Source organism: Dendropsophus ebraccatus, chromosome 9, assembly GCF_027789765.1.
Source record: "Dendropsophus ebraccatus isolate aDenEbr1 chromosome 9, aDenEbr1.pat, whole genome shotgun sequence".
NCBI lineage: Eukaryota > Metazoa > Chordata > Amphibia > Anura > Hylidae > Dendropsophus > Dendropsophus ebraccatus.
Window position 1 is genome coordinate 52,586,393 of NC_091462.1, and position 14,972 is coordinate 52,601,364.

At 42.4% G+C, this 14,972-nt stretch overlaps 1 protein-coding gene across 1 annotated transcript in view; it reads right to left on the minus strand.

The window, feature by feature from the left end:
• Positions 1 to 2,821: 2,821 nt before the first annotated feature.
• CARF (calcium responsive transcription factor) overlaps positions 2,822 to 14,972 on the minus strand; it is a 35,505-nt gene continuing 23,354 nt past the window's right edge. Inside the window, exons 9-15 of the mRNA XM_069985247.1 lie at positions 13,088 to 13,231; positions 12,156 to 12,386; positions 10,256 to 10,418; positions 7,598 to 7,673; positions 6,796 to 6,911; positions 4,970 to 5,507; positions 2,822 to 3,630 (exon numbers count right to left, since the gene is read on the minus strand). Of these exons, the coding sequence (XP_069841348.1) occupies positions 3,509 to 3,630; positions 4,970 to 5,507; positions 6,796 to 6,911; positions 7,598 to 7,673; positions 10,256 to 10,418; positions 12,156 to 12,386; positions 13,088 to 13,231 (1,390 nt within the window). The 3' untranslated portion in view covers positions 2,822 to 3,508. The remainder of the gene's footprint in view (positions 3,631 to 4,969; positions 5,508 to 6,795; positions 6,912 to 7,597; positions 7,674 to 10,255; positions 10,419 to 12,155; positions 12,387 to 13,087; positions 13,232 to 14,972) is intronic.

Sequence of the window (14,972 nt, forward strand, 5' to 3'; positions counted from 1 at the left end):
AAAGGAAACCTTCATGTTGTTGAACCACAAGGTGATCCCTGGTGGCTTTTCCCCCACCCCACTAGCCTTGATTCATAAATCTCTTCCTTTTTGGTTATAAGAGAGAGATCCATCAATTAAGGCCAGCAGGGGCGTTAGAATCAATGGAGCCGCATCATAGAGGAGCGGGGTTTCCTCCCAAGGGGAGGCCTCCACTGCTTCACCCCTGGCCGGTGCCCGGGAATAGAATGGCACCATACAGGGAAAACAGGCCACTGTTCAAAAAAAAAGGACCCCGGCATCGGATTCCCCACACTGGTGCCGTTCTATCCATGTGAAGATCTTAAAGGCAATGTACCGATGGTACATTCACTTTAACCCCTAGACGACCCTGGGCGTACCGGTATGTCCTTTGCTATGAAACGCGCTACCGAGCAGAGCGCGTTTCATAGGAGGTGGGGGCCGGCTACTGTGAGCAGCCCGGCCCTTACCGTTAATGTTTAATGGCGTTTAAGTGTAAGTGACGCCTGTTCCCTCTCACTTACCAATCGGGACCCCCGCAGTTGTAACGGACCGCCAAAGGTCTCTCACCTGTCTCCGTGTGGTCCAATCAGCGATCTACTCACTGAGCCTGCACAGGCACTCTTAATGAGCAGATTGCCTATCACACTGATCAATGCTATGCCTATGGCATAGCAATGATTAGTGTATGAAATCAAAGTATTGTATGTAAAAGTCCCCCAGGGGGACTTAAAACGTGTTAAAAAAAAAAAAGTTAAAATCATTATTACACTACCCCAAAGCCCCTCCTCCAATAAAAGTTTAAATCACCCCCCTTTCCCATTATATAAATAAAACATTTTAAAATAAATAAACATTTAATATACCGTAGCGTGCGTAATTGTCCAATCTATTAAAATATAACAAGCATCATCACTAGCGGCGAACGGCGTAGACGAAGAGAGGGGAAAAAGGGCCAGGATTACCGATGTTGTTACATTTATATATATATATATATATATATATATATATATATATATATATATATATATATATATAAAAAAATTATAAAAAGTGATTAAAACGTCCGATCTTCACAAATATGGTATTAATAAAAACTAGAGATCATGGCGGAAAAAAATGACATCCCATACAGCCCCGTAGGTGAAAAAATAAAACAGTTATTAGCGTCACGATAGGCCCATTTTATTAATAATTGCAAAAAAAAAAAGGATTTCATTAAAAAAAAAAAATAATAATAACATTAGAGAATCTGAGTAAACCTGCATATATGGTTATGTTCAGACTGACCTATAGAATAATGGTATCATGTTGCTTTTACCATATAGTGCATTACATAGACACGGGAACCCCACAAAAGTTACCATATTGCATTCTTTTTTACGATTTCACCAATTTATATCTTCATAAATAATATATTTGGGGTTCCATCATACATGTTATGGTAGAATGAAAGACGCCATTACAAACTACAACTATTCCTGTAAAAAACAAACACTTACATGGCCTTGTAGATAGAAAAATGAAAGTGCTAGAGGAGGAGGAAAAAACAAAAACTCGAACATCAAAATTTGTGCGGTCCACTGGGCTTGGTCATTTTGGGCTTGGTTCTCAAAGGGTTAAACTGTTCATATACCTATATGGTTTTTTAATTGTTTTTAATCATATTTGCTATGGTGCTCTTGTTGTTTTGTTTTTCTTTTGGAATCATGTATAAATAAAATTTGATTATACTTCATTTTGGTGGTGTGCGCTATTATGGTGTTTAGCTTGTTTCTTTTTTGGTGTTGTTGATTTATTTGAACATCAAGCTGCACCCCCATTGATATGATATTGTGAGGTGAGCTCCCTTTTTTTTTGCTTTATTTCAAAGGGTTAAACTGGACATTCTAAGAATACAAGAGATCAAACAGCCTGTGCAATAAAGTTTACAATGTTTTAAGAATCAGAATATTTAGTAAATCTGGAAAACTGTGTCTGCTATTTCACTCATTTTTGTAAAAAAAAAATGTAAAATATGTTTTGAAATAATAAAGTTGATATTTCTAATTTTACAAAGTTTGCATATTCACGTAATAATGTACATGTTAAAGAAATGAGTCAGCGTTTCAAAAATATATGCACATATCAAAAATTTTAGCAGACCTTTGAGTGGTCTCAAAGAATAAGTTATACACTTTAAGTCCCACCAAACAGCCTAGGCTTTTACCACTGATGTAATACTATACTAAAACACTAGATGTCCCTGTTTTATAAAGCTACTATACGAAGAAAAAAAAAACCGCTTAAACACATTACCACCAACAAACTATGAGCATATTTTCATTAATTTAATTATTGGTGAAAAGAAATCATCTAGGCCATTTGCTTACCCTGTAGATATCATATGGTTATTGTCATACAGTGATCTATTTCTACCCCTGTACTTGTGTAGATACACACTTTAAACAGGTTGTCCTGGGATCTAAAAAATGGGTTATACTTACCTTATGCCTGATTTTCCACTTCCGATGTGCCCCACAGCAAATAGCTTTCCCTCTGCTTAAAGGGGTCAGGCTGTGTCACTGGAGAAAGTACCATGGTTTTTCCTTGGGCAAAAAGTACCCACACAATTGTCTGTGGTTTCAATTATTTTTTATGGAAATTTTTTATATGGGAAAATACGCTTTGATATACAAGTGATTTGGATTACAAGCACATTCCGAGAACAAATTCTGTTTGTAATCCAAGGTTTCACAGTGCCTCTCTAATATGTGGTAGAGTGTTCTAATAAACAGGTAAGGTTGTTTGGGGGGGGGGGGGGGGGGGGGGTTAAAAATTAAAAGCAGCACTGAATGTTATACTGAGGTGGATAAAATTTTATTTAATCGCCAAAGTTAAGATAAACATCCTTGTTTGTTTCTATGGTGTTCTCCTGCCATCTTTAACTTACAAAATACATTAAAATACATAGGGGGATTTATCGTTGCCTGCACCAATTAAGATTCACACTGTTAACAAAATGTTTGCACAAGCTCGATTCAGTACAAAATGTCACACACATAAATAAAAATTGTGTAAAGCAGAGTTTGCACTAACTTTTGTGCAATTTGCTTTTCTGCATTTGTACCGGTAATGATATATTCTCCCCTATAGCCTTAGATTATCACCCATAGGAAGAGGTATGCTTATGTGCAGCCAGATCTACGTCATAAACCAGCAGAATCTATGGCGCAAGTCATGGGGCTCCAAAGACAGAAGGCTGCATCAAAACTGTCAGACTGATAGTCCAAGTCTTGAAGTATTGTCAGTGTATACACAGCCAAGCACAGAAATCTTTGTACATTAGATTTATGCTTCTGTGTTTCTTAATTCTTTCCATTTATTAACAATGTCTTGGGATAAATAGTCTGCAACACTTAAAACAGTGGGAGATCCAAATGTTGGATGAGCAGTCTTCATGTGATGTGTGGTTGTTTCCTCAATATGAGGGCTGAAGATAAAACTTGTATTGTGGTTCATTTGCAGTTCATGCAGGATCCTGAGAGTCGGAGGTCCCTGCTCCCTCAGTATTAGACTGGCAATCGGTAGACTCTCTTGGGTTGTCTTGATCTTGCTCAGTGCAAAATTCATCAACAGAACCAACTTCAACTAAAATGGATGCAGAAAGACAAATAAGTCAAGTATTCATATTAAACATTTCCGTCTACACCAGCGACTATTGACAATATAAGTATGCTCCTGACTGGTGGTGGTTCCCAGCATCCTCATAGGCCTCTTCCAAATCCCCTCGCTCCCCTCCCCCTTTTTTTTTTTTTTTTTTTTTTTTTTTTGTTTGTCCTTCTTCTTTCTTCTCCTTTCTTGCTTCTCTTCCTCTTCTCCCTCCTTCTCTCTTCTTCTTTTCTCTAGCTTTTTCTTCTGATTTCTTATTTACTTTTATTTAAAGAGCTGTTATATTGGTTGTGATATGTTGTGACAGCCATCGTGGTTGTAACGGTTTATCTGTTGGTTTGTTATCTGGCTACTGGCCTTACTGCTGTAACCCACCCAGGGTTTCTGTTTTATTTACTATACAGTGTGTAGCATGCGTATCTTACTGTATCTTGTTATGATAAAAGCTCAAAAATAAAGAAAAAAAAAAAAAAAACATTTCCGTCTACATCTCAATTGAACAGTTATGAAATATAGAATTCAATGAAGAATTACTAGTTCTTTGACTTTATCATTATGTCACTCAGCCTCCCTCATAGTAGAACACAGTGCGCAGTAGAGGAGACTGAGTGGCGCTGTATGCTCTCATGCCTGATGTGTGACATTCTATGCTCAACCCAACCTAGAAAGTGGCCAACCCCTTTAAAGCACCACTTCTTGGAGGACATACAGCAGCTGATAAGTACTGAAAAATGTAATACTTTTAAATAGAGGTAATTTACAAATCTGTATAAGTTTCTGACACCAGTTGATTTAAAAAATAGTAATTCTTTCACCTCAGTACCCCTTTAAGGTGTTTATACACCTTCAAACTCTCCTGACCTTGCCATACACATACATGTCCGGCATGGCTAAAAATTCATGTGTTCCCTTTGGGGATAGGAGAGGTAAGCTGCAGCCAGACAACTCTGGTCCTGGCTTATGCTTCTGAGAACAAAATGGTTGGGCAGTAAAAATTATCATGCCCCACCCTTCTCTCTACTGACATCATCCCTTGGTAGAGATTTGGGAGACTCTCATACACCTTATACTGTTGGCCCAGACCTGTTGTTAGCTTTCGCTAGGTTTGGTTTCTTCACACTAATGGGCAATGATGTATTGGAATTTTGTGGAATTTTGTGGAATTTTGCACAATCCATGATACAGACAGAAAGAAAAGCAATGCTTCTTAATAACTATGTATGCTGGAATTCTTTTGGTTATCTGGTACAGGCTCTATACATAATTGTAATTTATTTAGGTGAATGCTACGTAGGTAAACCTTTATATATGCACTTACCAATGGTTGACTGGTTTTCTAAAATCCTAATAGGAATAGGGTGTAGTTCCCCAAGCAGAATCTGGTGCACTTCTCCAGACACACAAGATGGATCTTCCACAGTTACCAGCTGTCCCATGCTAACCAGGTGATTGTGACCAGAGGGGGATAAGGCAGTGACTGCAGACACAGAGGTGTCACTCTGTTGGCTCTGCAAGTGACTAAGCACAAGGGGCTGATTATTTGTCCCGACATTCAACAGACCTGGTTGGCTGACTGTAATAAGAGAGGTTGTTCCATCAGAAGATGTGAATGATGGGGACTCGCCATTCACTGCAATAAGTGCTGTTGTCTCTTCAGCACTTGTGAAAGATGGAGATGGGTGATTGACTGTAATTAGCGCTGTTGTGCCATCAGAAGTGAAGGATGGAGTCTGAGGGTTCACGGTCATCAGGGTAGATGTTTCATCAGAAGATGTGAATGTAGGAGATGCCTGGTTCACTGCAATAAGGGCAGTTGTTCCATCAGGTGATGTAAAAGAGGACTGCAGTTGGAGACTCTGGAGAGAATAAAGATAAAAATATAATGAAATAAATGTAATATACAGCAAGCCGAAAGCAGCTCTCCATGAGGCCTGATCATAAGTATTCTATACCCCAACTGTGCAGGCATGATATCTGCAAGCCAAGCCCTGACAGTCAATCGTGCTAGAATGGGCCAGAAGGGGGAGAGGAGAGAGGTGCCAGGGGGAGGAGAGGAGAGAGGTGCCAGGGGGAGGAGAGGAGAGAGGTGCCAGGGGGAGGAGAGGAGAGACGTGCCAGGGGGAGGAGAGGAGAGACGTGCCAGGGGGAGGAGAGGAGAGAGGTGCCAGGGGGAGGAGAGGAGAGAGGTGCCAGGGGGAGGAGAGGAGAGAGGTGCCAGGGGGAGGAGAGGAGAGAGGTGCCAGGGGGAGGAGAGGAGAGACGTGCCAGGGGGAGGAGAGGAGAGACGTGCCAGGGGGAGGACGAGAGACGTGCCAGGGGGAGGATGAGAGACGTGCCAGGGGGAGGAGAGGAGAGACGTGCCAGGGGGAGGAGAGGAGAGACGTGCCAGGGGGAGGAGAGGAGAGACGTGCCAGGGGGAGGAGAGGAGAGACGTGCCAGGGGGAGGACGAGAGACGTGCCAGGGGGAGGAGAGGAGAGACGTGCCAGGGAGAGGAGAGGAGAGACGTGCCAGGGAGAGGAGAGACGTGCCAGGGAGAGGAGAGACGTGCCAGGGAGAGGAGAGGAGAGACGTGCCAGGGAGAGGAGAGGAGAGACGTGCCAGGGGGAGGAGAGGACAGACGTACCAGGGGGAGGAGAGGACAGACGTACCAGGGGGAGGAGAGGACAGACGTGCCAGGGGGAGGAGAGGACAGACGTGCCAGGGGGAGGAGAGGGGAGACGTGCCAGGGGGAGGAGAGGAGAGACGTGCCAGGGGGAGGAGAGGAGAGACGTGCCAGGGGGAGGAGAGGAGAGACGTGCCAGGGGGAGGAGAGGAGACGTGCCAGGGAGAGCTGAGGAGAGACGTGCCAGGGAGAGCTGAGGAGAGACGTGCCAGGGGGAGGAGAGGAGAGACGTGCCAGGGGGAGGAGAGGAGAGACGTGCCAGGGGGAGGAGAGGACAGACGTGCCAGGGGGAGGAGAGGACAGACGTGCCAGGGGGAGGAGAGGAGAGACGTGCCAGGGGGAGGAGAGACGTGCCAGGGGGAGGAGAGGAGAGACGTGCCAGGGGGAGGAGAGGAGAGACGTGCCAGGGGGAGGAGAGGAGAGACGTGCCAGCCTGTTGTAAGGTTATTTGGCACAGACTGGAAAAAGAAAACACACTGACCTGAAGCTGCGCAAAAATTTTGGGCTGTAGAGAGGTTAATGAAGAAAGCAGCTGGGCTGTATCTTGACAGTCATCTTCATTAGAACAGTTTTGCACTTTTATCAAAGAATCTTGTTCTAAGAAACAACACAGACATCAATACAATCACAAGCTCATTGACAAAGGATTTACTTCTACAACTTGTACATAGCATCATATAAATGCTGCTACGCTTGTCTGCAGTTTGCACGTTGTACATGCTGCAGATGGAACTGTGTCTGGGACTGTGCTGGGAGAACTGTTTCATAAGGCTTCACAATTGTGAAGCCTTATGACTAGTGCTGTAATGCAATGTTATTATTGAATTTATTAGAGTATATAACCTTTATAGGAGCATTATTAGCACAGAATTTATTAGAGTATATAACCTATATAGGAGTATTATTAGCACAGAATTTATTAGAGTATATAACTTTTATAGGAGCATTTGGAGGCACAGAGAACATGATTATTATATGGAGGCAGAGAAGGCATTATTATTATATGAAGGCACATAAGGGCATTATTCCTATATAGGATACAATGGGGGCATTATTAGTGAGGACATTATTATCGTATTGTACAGTATTGGGGTCACCACAGTCTGCAGAGACAAGCTGTCTTTGCCGTCTGAGCCACAATGCAAAGTAAAGGAAAAATAAATTACTTCTGATCTGAGAAGATGTCACCTCTATATGACTGGTTTAGTAGTCAGTAAACCACAATGTCACATACAGGCAGAAGTAGGTGAACCTCACTTTGAATAGATGTCAGTGTAACAAACCTTCATGAGAGGAGGATTCAAACGTCACTGTGACCATTTCATTGAGAATATTCCCACTGTCGGTACTCCATTGAAGCTTTAAGAAAATACATAGGTTCAGTGATCAATACATAACAACAACAAAAAAGATAAACTATTTTGACTATTGTACACCAGTGGAATAAACAGGAGCAGACACATATTTTAAAGAATAGTATGAACTACACGGAAACATATACCTGTATGTAAATCACACATATGTATCATGTATATGTAGAAACTACTTAACATATGAATGCTAAACAGCTTAGTGAGTAGTAGTCGTATTTGTGTGTAATTTAATGCAAGGTGTCGCGCCAGCCTAAGATGATGTATGGTGGCCGCCTACGTCATTAGTTTCGACAGAGGAAGGTCCAGCATGACCCGTCAAGGTCTTAAAGGGGTATTCCCCCCCAAATTATTTTTGCATTAATACATTGCCCACCCATAGCGTTCCATCTTTCCAATATCAATTTATTATGAAGTTTGCACAGTTTTGCTGTTATCTAGGTGCATTCACCCCCCCACCAAACGCATAGAATAATCAAATCTCAGTCCAACCCGTCACTGCTGCCTGCTCCTGGCCCCCACCCTTTATCTCTTCAATGGGCTGGGTTAGCGCTTCTAAGGGTCCATTTACACAGTAAGATCTGACAGATTATCTGCCAAAGATTTGAAGCCAAAGCCAGGAATGGATTTGAAAAGAGGAGAAATCTAAGGCTTTTCTTTATGACCTGATCTCTGTTTATAGTCTGTTTCTGGTTTTGGCTTCAAATCTTTGGCAGATAATCTGTCAGATAATCTGTGTAAATGGACCCTAATGCTACGTTTACACGAAACGATTATCGGGCGAATTTTCGCGATAACGATCGCATTGAGCGATAATTGTTGCGTGTAAACGCAGCGAACGATCAAGCGATTAGCTAAAAATCGTTCATTTTGATCTTTGAACATGTTAATAAATCGTCGTTGATCGTTCGCAAAAAATTTGCAGATCGTTCCGTGTAAACGATTCGTTCACTGATTTTACCTATGTGCGAGATAGGCTTAAGCGATCGCAAAACGAATTTTCTGTACGATATATAATTTCCATCTAAACGCTGATCGTTATAAAAAAAATTGTTACTTCGAAATCGTTAATCGTACGATCGGGCGAATTATCGCTCTGTGTAAACGTAGCATCACTCAGTCCACTGAAGTGAGGGAGGACTCTGAGACAGTGACAGCTGCCACTGATCACTGTCTGTCCCTCTGAAAGCACCTGGACTGTATGCCCCCTGTCCCCCCTGGAGGTCACCCACGGACTCCCCAGAGCTTACCCACACAGCTCACCTGGTGGGGCTCCTGTGCTTGTAGCCCCCCACCGCAGCTCACCCAGTGGTCAGTGCAGCCGACCCCTCGCGCTCCGGTCATTCACACACATCCCCCCATGGAGCTCCTGTAACTGCAGCCGCGGCCCCTCGCTCTCTGAAAGCACCCGGGTCGTATGCCCGTCCGACCGCCCCCCTTCCCCGGAGGTCACCTGTGGACCCACGACCCATAGCAGAGCTTACCCTCACAGCTCCTGTGCTTGTAACCCCCAGCCCCGCAGTTAACCCGGTGGCAGCCTGGGGCTCCAGTCATCCACAACACCTCCCCCTGCTGCGCTCCTTTCACTGCAACCGCCGCATCATCTGCCCCCCCCATGAGGTGCTCCGGTCACCCCTCCCCACAAGCTCAGTCGGTGACTGCCCGGCTCTCCTGCCAGTACAGCGCCGCCCCCCAGCTCAGCCAGTGTCCCCTCACGGTGCTTGCAGCCCCCCAACCTCATCCCCTCTGCGAACTCACCTAAAGGCCGCCCACAGTGCTCGCCTGAATAACCCCCTGCCTCATCTCTGCAAGTCTGCCCCTGCACTATTACAGCTGTGCAACATCACAGCTCTGCTAAATCGCCATTACCACCATCATCTCAGCACCATCACAGCTCTGCTACATCACCATCTCAGCTCTGCTACATCACCATCATCTCTGCTCTGCTACATCACCACAATCACCTCAGATCTGCTACATCACTATCACCACGATCATCATCATCATCATAGGTCTGCTACATTACCATCATCAGGCAAAAGCACTGCATGATGGGAAATGTAGTTTCCTATCTTGATTATAGACCATCTTTTAGAAAAACTTGTAACTCAAGCAACAGATAGAAAGACGGGAGATGGCTCAAAATACTCAGGGGGCCTTGGCGAGTAAGAACAGATAGGTTTGGAAGCATTTAATTTTTTTTAGCTCTTGGGGGGGAATACACAGTACATATATAAAAGCCAGAGAGGCATATAATCAGATAGACACTGTGTTATGCACATGATCACATGGAATGCTACTTTAAGGATCACATGTATCACAGCAACATAGGAGGTGCAGGATACAAATTTTCTGCCTTTCTATTTAGTCCTTTAAAATAAGTGCAACATTTCTTCAGGATAATCCTGTTATATCTGCAATATATAATATACATCTGAAATGTCCTTCCAAAACATTGCATTTTAGGGGAGACTAAATAAAAACGCAGCAAGTTTGCAACCTAGACCTTCCATGTTGCTGTGATCCTTTCCTACAGTAGGTGGATACATAGGAGACAAACATTTTTCTTACAGCTCTGGGAATAGTTTCCTGTTCATAGATGAGCTCTCCATTTCCTAGGGCTTTTTGTGCTTCATGAATGTGATTCTTCAGGTCATTTACTGTTGGGAAGTAAGACAAATTATGCCGTTCGGGAATTTCATCTGGTTTGAAGAGCTCTCGTTCCACAAATTTTCTAATGTGAAGAAAGAGAAACAGTAATAGGATGATATTCCATAGCAAACGGCAGTGCCATCAGATCAAAAGATTACCTTAAAAATAACTTATATCACCTACTTTACCTCTCTGCTAAGAATGATCTAATAAGAATTAGATGTGACCCCCCCCCCCCCCCGGAAACCACAGGGACCAAGTTAAAGCACCACTTTACTGTTTTACTTTGTTGTCTGTTCACTTCACACTATTTTGTGTGTGTGAAATACTTTTTTAAACATTTTTTTATGGAAATCTGTCACCATTTTTGGCCAACGTGCTGTGCCGAAAAAATATTGCAGTATAATATAGAAATGATCGAGCATTGCTTAAAGGAATAATCCAGTGTAAAAGTGTAAAAGAGAGCACTGTGTTAGAATGAAAACAATACACTATTTCCTGCAAGACATACAGCAGCTGATAATTGCCAGAAGGCTTCAGATTTTAAAATAAAGTTTTACCTCTGGACTATGCCTTTAGGCTACATTCACACAATGTAACTTTTCTATCAATCACGGCCGTTGTTGCTGATTTGCAACAAGATTTGCAACTGCAGTCAGAGGGAATCTTACTTACACATAGCTGGGATCCCTAGTGGCTGCACTAAAAACTGACATTTTGGCCGCACAACACTGACAGCTCACAAAATGAAAAGTGCGGCTCGGGCCGCACTCTCCATTGTGTGCTATGGTGAACTGATTCAGCACAAATGTTTATTCGGGACGAACTTCACTGACACCTGCTGTTCTGTGAAAAAAAAAAAAAGTATACCCCAAAAGAGTAACAATAAACACTAAGGGAGGCATTTATTAAGTCCGGCGTTTTTTACGCCGGACTTAAAAATGCCCCCGCAGCTCCGGCGGTACGGGGATTTATGTAGAGGCGGACTGCCTGTACATAAATCCTGTGCGCGCCGGTGCGCACCGCCGAAAACCTACGCCAGCTGAGGACTGGAGTAGGTTTTCGGCGTACATTTGGGCGGAACGGATAATAAATCGCGCGGACTCTGAGTCCGCGCCCTCCGTTCCGCCCACTTCCCGCCCCCTTTCCGCCCCCTGGCGTACTCGGCGGAAAGTGCCGATTTGCGATTATTTTATTCGCAAATCGGCCATTTGCGTATAAAATAATACGCAAATCGGCACTTTCCGCCAAAAATCATCCGTCCGCCGGATGATAAATGTGGCCCTAAGGCTTGTCCTGCAAAAGTCAAATCCTGACAAAGCTCTGTTGGTGGAAATATACATAGACATGATTTTCTTGTGAACAACATAAAATAAATAAAATGTTACCACCATAATTTTACTTATCCACAACATGTTATTTAAATTGAACATGTTATTTATACTGCACTGTAAATGCTGTATGATTTACAATGGAGAAAGAATGAGAGAATTGTTTTTTTTTTTTTATTCCACTGCACGCAAAATAAGTTAATACAAATTAATAAATTATGTCAACCTAAAAGCTGTCCTACTGAAAGACAGAACTCTTCCACTGCCTGTTATTGTAAGTTCCTCAAGGTATACCTCCCCAATGTACACCCACAACAGAAGCCATTGAGTGTCATCTCTCATCTCAGACTACATAGGCTCTCATAATAAGAAAAATCTTAGAGCTGCACTATATAATAGCACAGCAGAATGCTAAAACCCAACAAGCACCACATAAATGGAGGCCAAACTTATGGATACATGCACAGCTTATGTAGTTGTATTTTTACCTTAGCTGTTTTCTGACCGCATAAACCTCATCAAAGCCTTTGGCAACCAGTTCTCGGATTTTATCGGCCACACAAGGATGCAGACGAGATGACAAGGTAGAGCTGTCCTCACAAATCATCTCATCCTCCTCCTCAGCAGGTGCCTGAAATGAAGTGGGTGAAGAAGAGAAACAACCTGGATCCAGATTGTGATACTGATGTGCTTCCTGATCAGGTAGCTGGACATACCATCTGTAGAACAAAATAAAGCACAAAGAGAAAGGAAAACAGTCAGTTATCAATACGGTATCACAGCACAACTATGGTTTCACCATTTTATAAAATTAGCTTCTTTACAAGATAATTTGTCCTTAGACAAGACTATATATACCGTACAGTTCATTAACTGGTTACATTATTGATGCCTGCGGTCAGTGTTCTAGAGGTGCAGTGAGTTTAAAGTAAGTATCTGATTTTTCACCTTCATATATACAGCTGTCCACTCATGGACTTGTTTCTTCATGAGAGTCTGTCAGCTCATTTTCTCATTTTAGACTACGAATAAACTGATCAGTGAAATGTTTTATTGGGAGCAGTGGGTGTGGCATTGTGGGGTAAACCTGTATTCATGCTCATAGGGATCCAGTATGATCAGTAAAGTCAGGCAAGCAGTTAAATGATCACAAACACTAACAACTACTTTTAGGGGCAGATTTATGCTTCCACACTTCTCTTTATACTGGCACAGTGAAGGGGTTTTTTAGGATATTAATACTGACAGCCACTGTTCCTTCATTCTGCTGGTTAGTGCGGATGCCAATCTGATATTCATGGCATGAGATAAGCAATTATTATCAAAGTGTTAAAAAGACCTCTGTAAGGCTGTAGCCTAGTTATTATATATTGTAGTCAGCATGTATGGAATAGTGATGTGTACAGAATGATTGGCCTACCTTAGAACACCCTCATTTGCTTCTAAATCCTTTTTTAATAAGTTAAAGGCTTTTTCTTGTTCCAATTTAATCAATTTCTTGTCAATCTTCGGATCTGTAGGAACTCGATAAGAAGGGAATTTCTTCACTTTTTTGATGTATATCCTTGAAGATACAGAGGGATGTGAGAATAATTGTACTTAAAGCAGACCTGTCAGTAGGGAAACAAGGGTATAAAAAGGCCAAAGCTAAATAAGGCCTCTCCTCATCATTCTGAGCATATCTTTTTTTTCAGGCATATAAAAGCCTTTTTGCTATGCAAAAGAGGCTCAAGTGCTCAGGGGGTGTTGTCTAACACAGCAAAAGCCCAAGTAAGGGCCCTATTACACAGGCCATTATCGAGCAAAAAATTTTTATATCATTTGAATTTAAACGATAATTGTTCTGTGGAATTGCAGGCAACGATCGAAAAATTGTTTGTATTTTGTTGATTGTTGATTTAGATCTGAACCTAAAATGATCATTAATTGTTCGCTCAAGTTCCGCATTTTTTCACTAATCGTTTAGTGTAATTGCACATTGTCCATTGTTTTGCTGGGATCAGAAGTAGTAAACGATCATAGTAACCATCACAATAACGATCGTAGTAACGATCTAACTAACGACCATCGTTCTGTGTAATATGGTGAACAATTTCAGGTTAGCAATAAACAATCTAGTTTGCGATCGTTTATCGTTGCTCCGTGTAATAGCACCCTAAGGAAGTAATCACTGGTACATGGATGTAAGTATCTTTACTAACAACAGATAGATATCTGAAGAAATATGCTGTTTTTAGTAAAGATACTTACATCCATGTACCATATACAGTGGTGCCTTGGATTAAGAGCATAATTTGTTCCGGGGCCGTGCTTGTAATCCAAATCACTCTTAAAGCAAAGCTCCAAAACTCCAAAACTCCAAAGCAAATTTTCCAATAAGAAATAATTGAAATGCAGAAAATTTGTTCCACACCCCAAAATGATTTTTCATTCTGAATAACATGTAAAACTAATAATACAAACATTTAGAAGCAGTTGAATATGTGATATTATATGTTACTGTACAGGAGAGGATGGTAAACTCAAGGGCTGACAGAGACTGCAGGGAGCATGAAGGAATGAGCAGGGCAGATGTGGGCACATACATGCAGCGCTCTCTGTCCGGGGAGAGAGGGGTTACAGCTATGCAGAGATTACCTCCACAGTCCTGTCCCCTAATGCAAGCCCCAGCCTGAAGTGGATCTGCTATGATTTGAAAGGTGAGGGAGCCTTCCTAGGTCAGAGTACAGTGCTGTAGACCCCGCTATGCAGGCCATGCCCCTCCTCCACTCACTCTGCCGCCCAGTACAGGGAGCTCTTAAACCAAAGCAATGTTCATAAACCAAGTCACAATTTTGAGAAATTGTGAGCAAAACGCTCTCAATTCAAGTTACTCTTAAACCAAGGTACCACTGTATATATATATATATATATATATATATATATATATCACCAGATCTTACCTTCTTTGCTTTGTGACACTACCCCATTAAAGTATTCTCTTCTAACAAAGTTATCTCCTATCCACAAAATAGGGGATAACTAGCTTATTAGGGGAGGGGGGTCTGACCACTGGGGACCCCAGTTTTCCATCAAAATGGGGTAGCTTGTCGCACATGTACAATGACGCTTCATTCATTTTCTTTAAGCGCTGGGGAAACAGCCAAGTGCATAGGGAATGAATGCAGCAGCAACATCCATATGGATAGGGGATGAGAAACATAGAATACTGTAGACAGAAAAAGACCACCTGGTCCATCTAGTCTGCCCTTTAGTAATTTCTTTATCATCTTAGGATAGATATACGTTTATCCCAGGCATGTTTA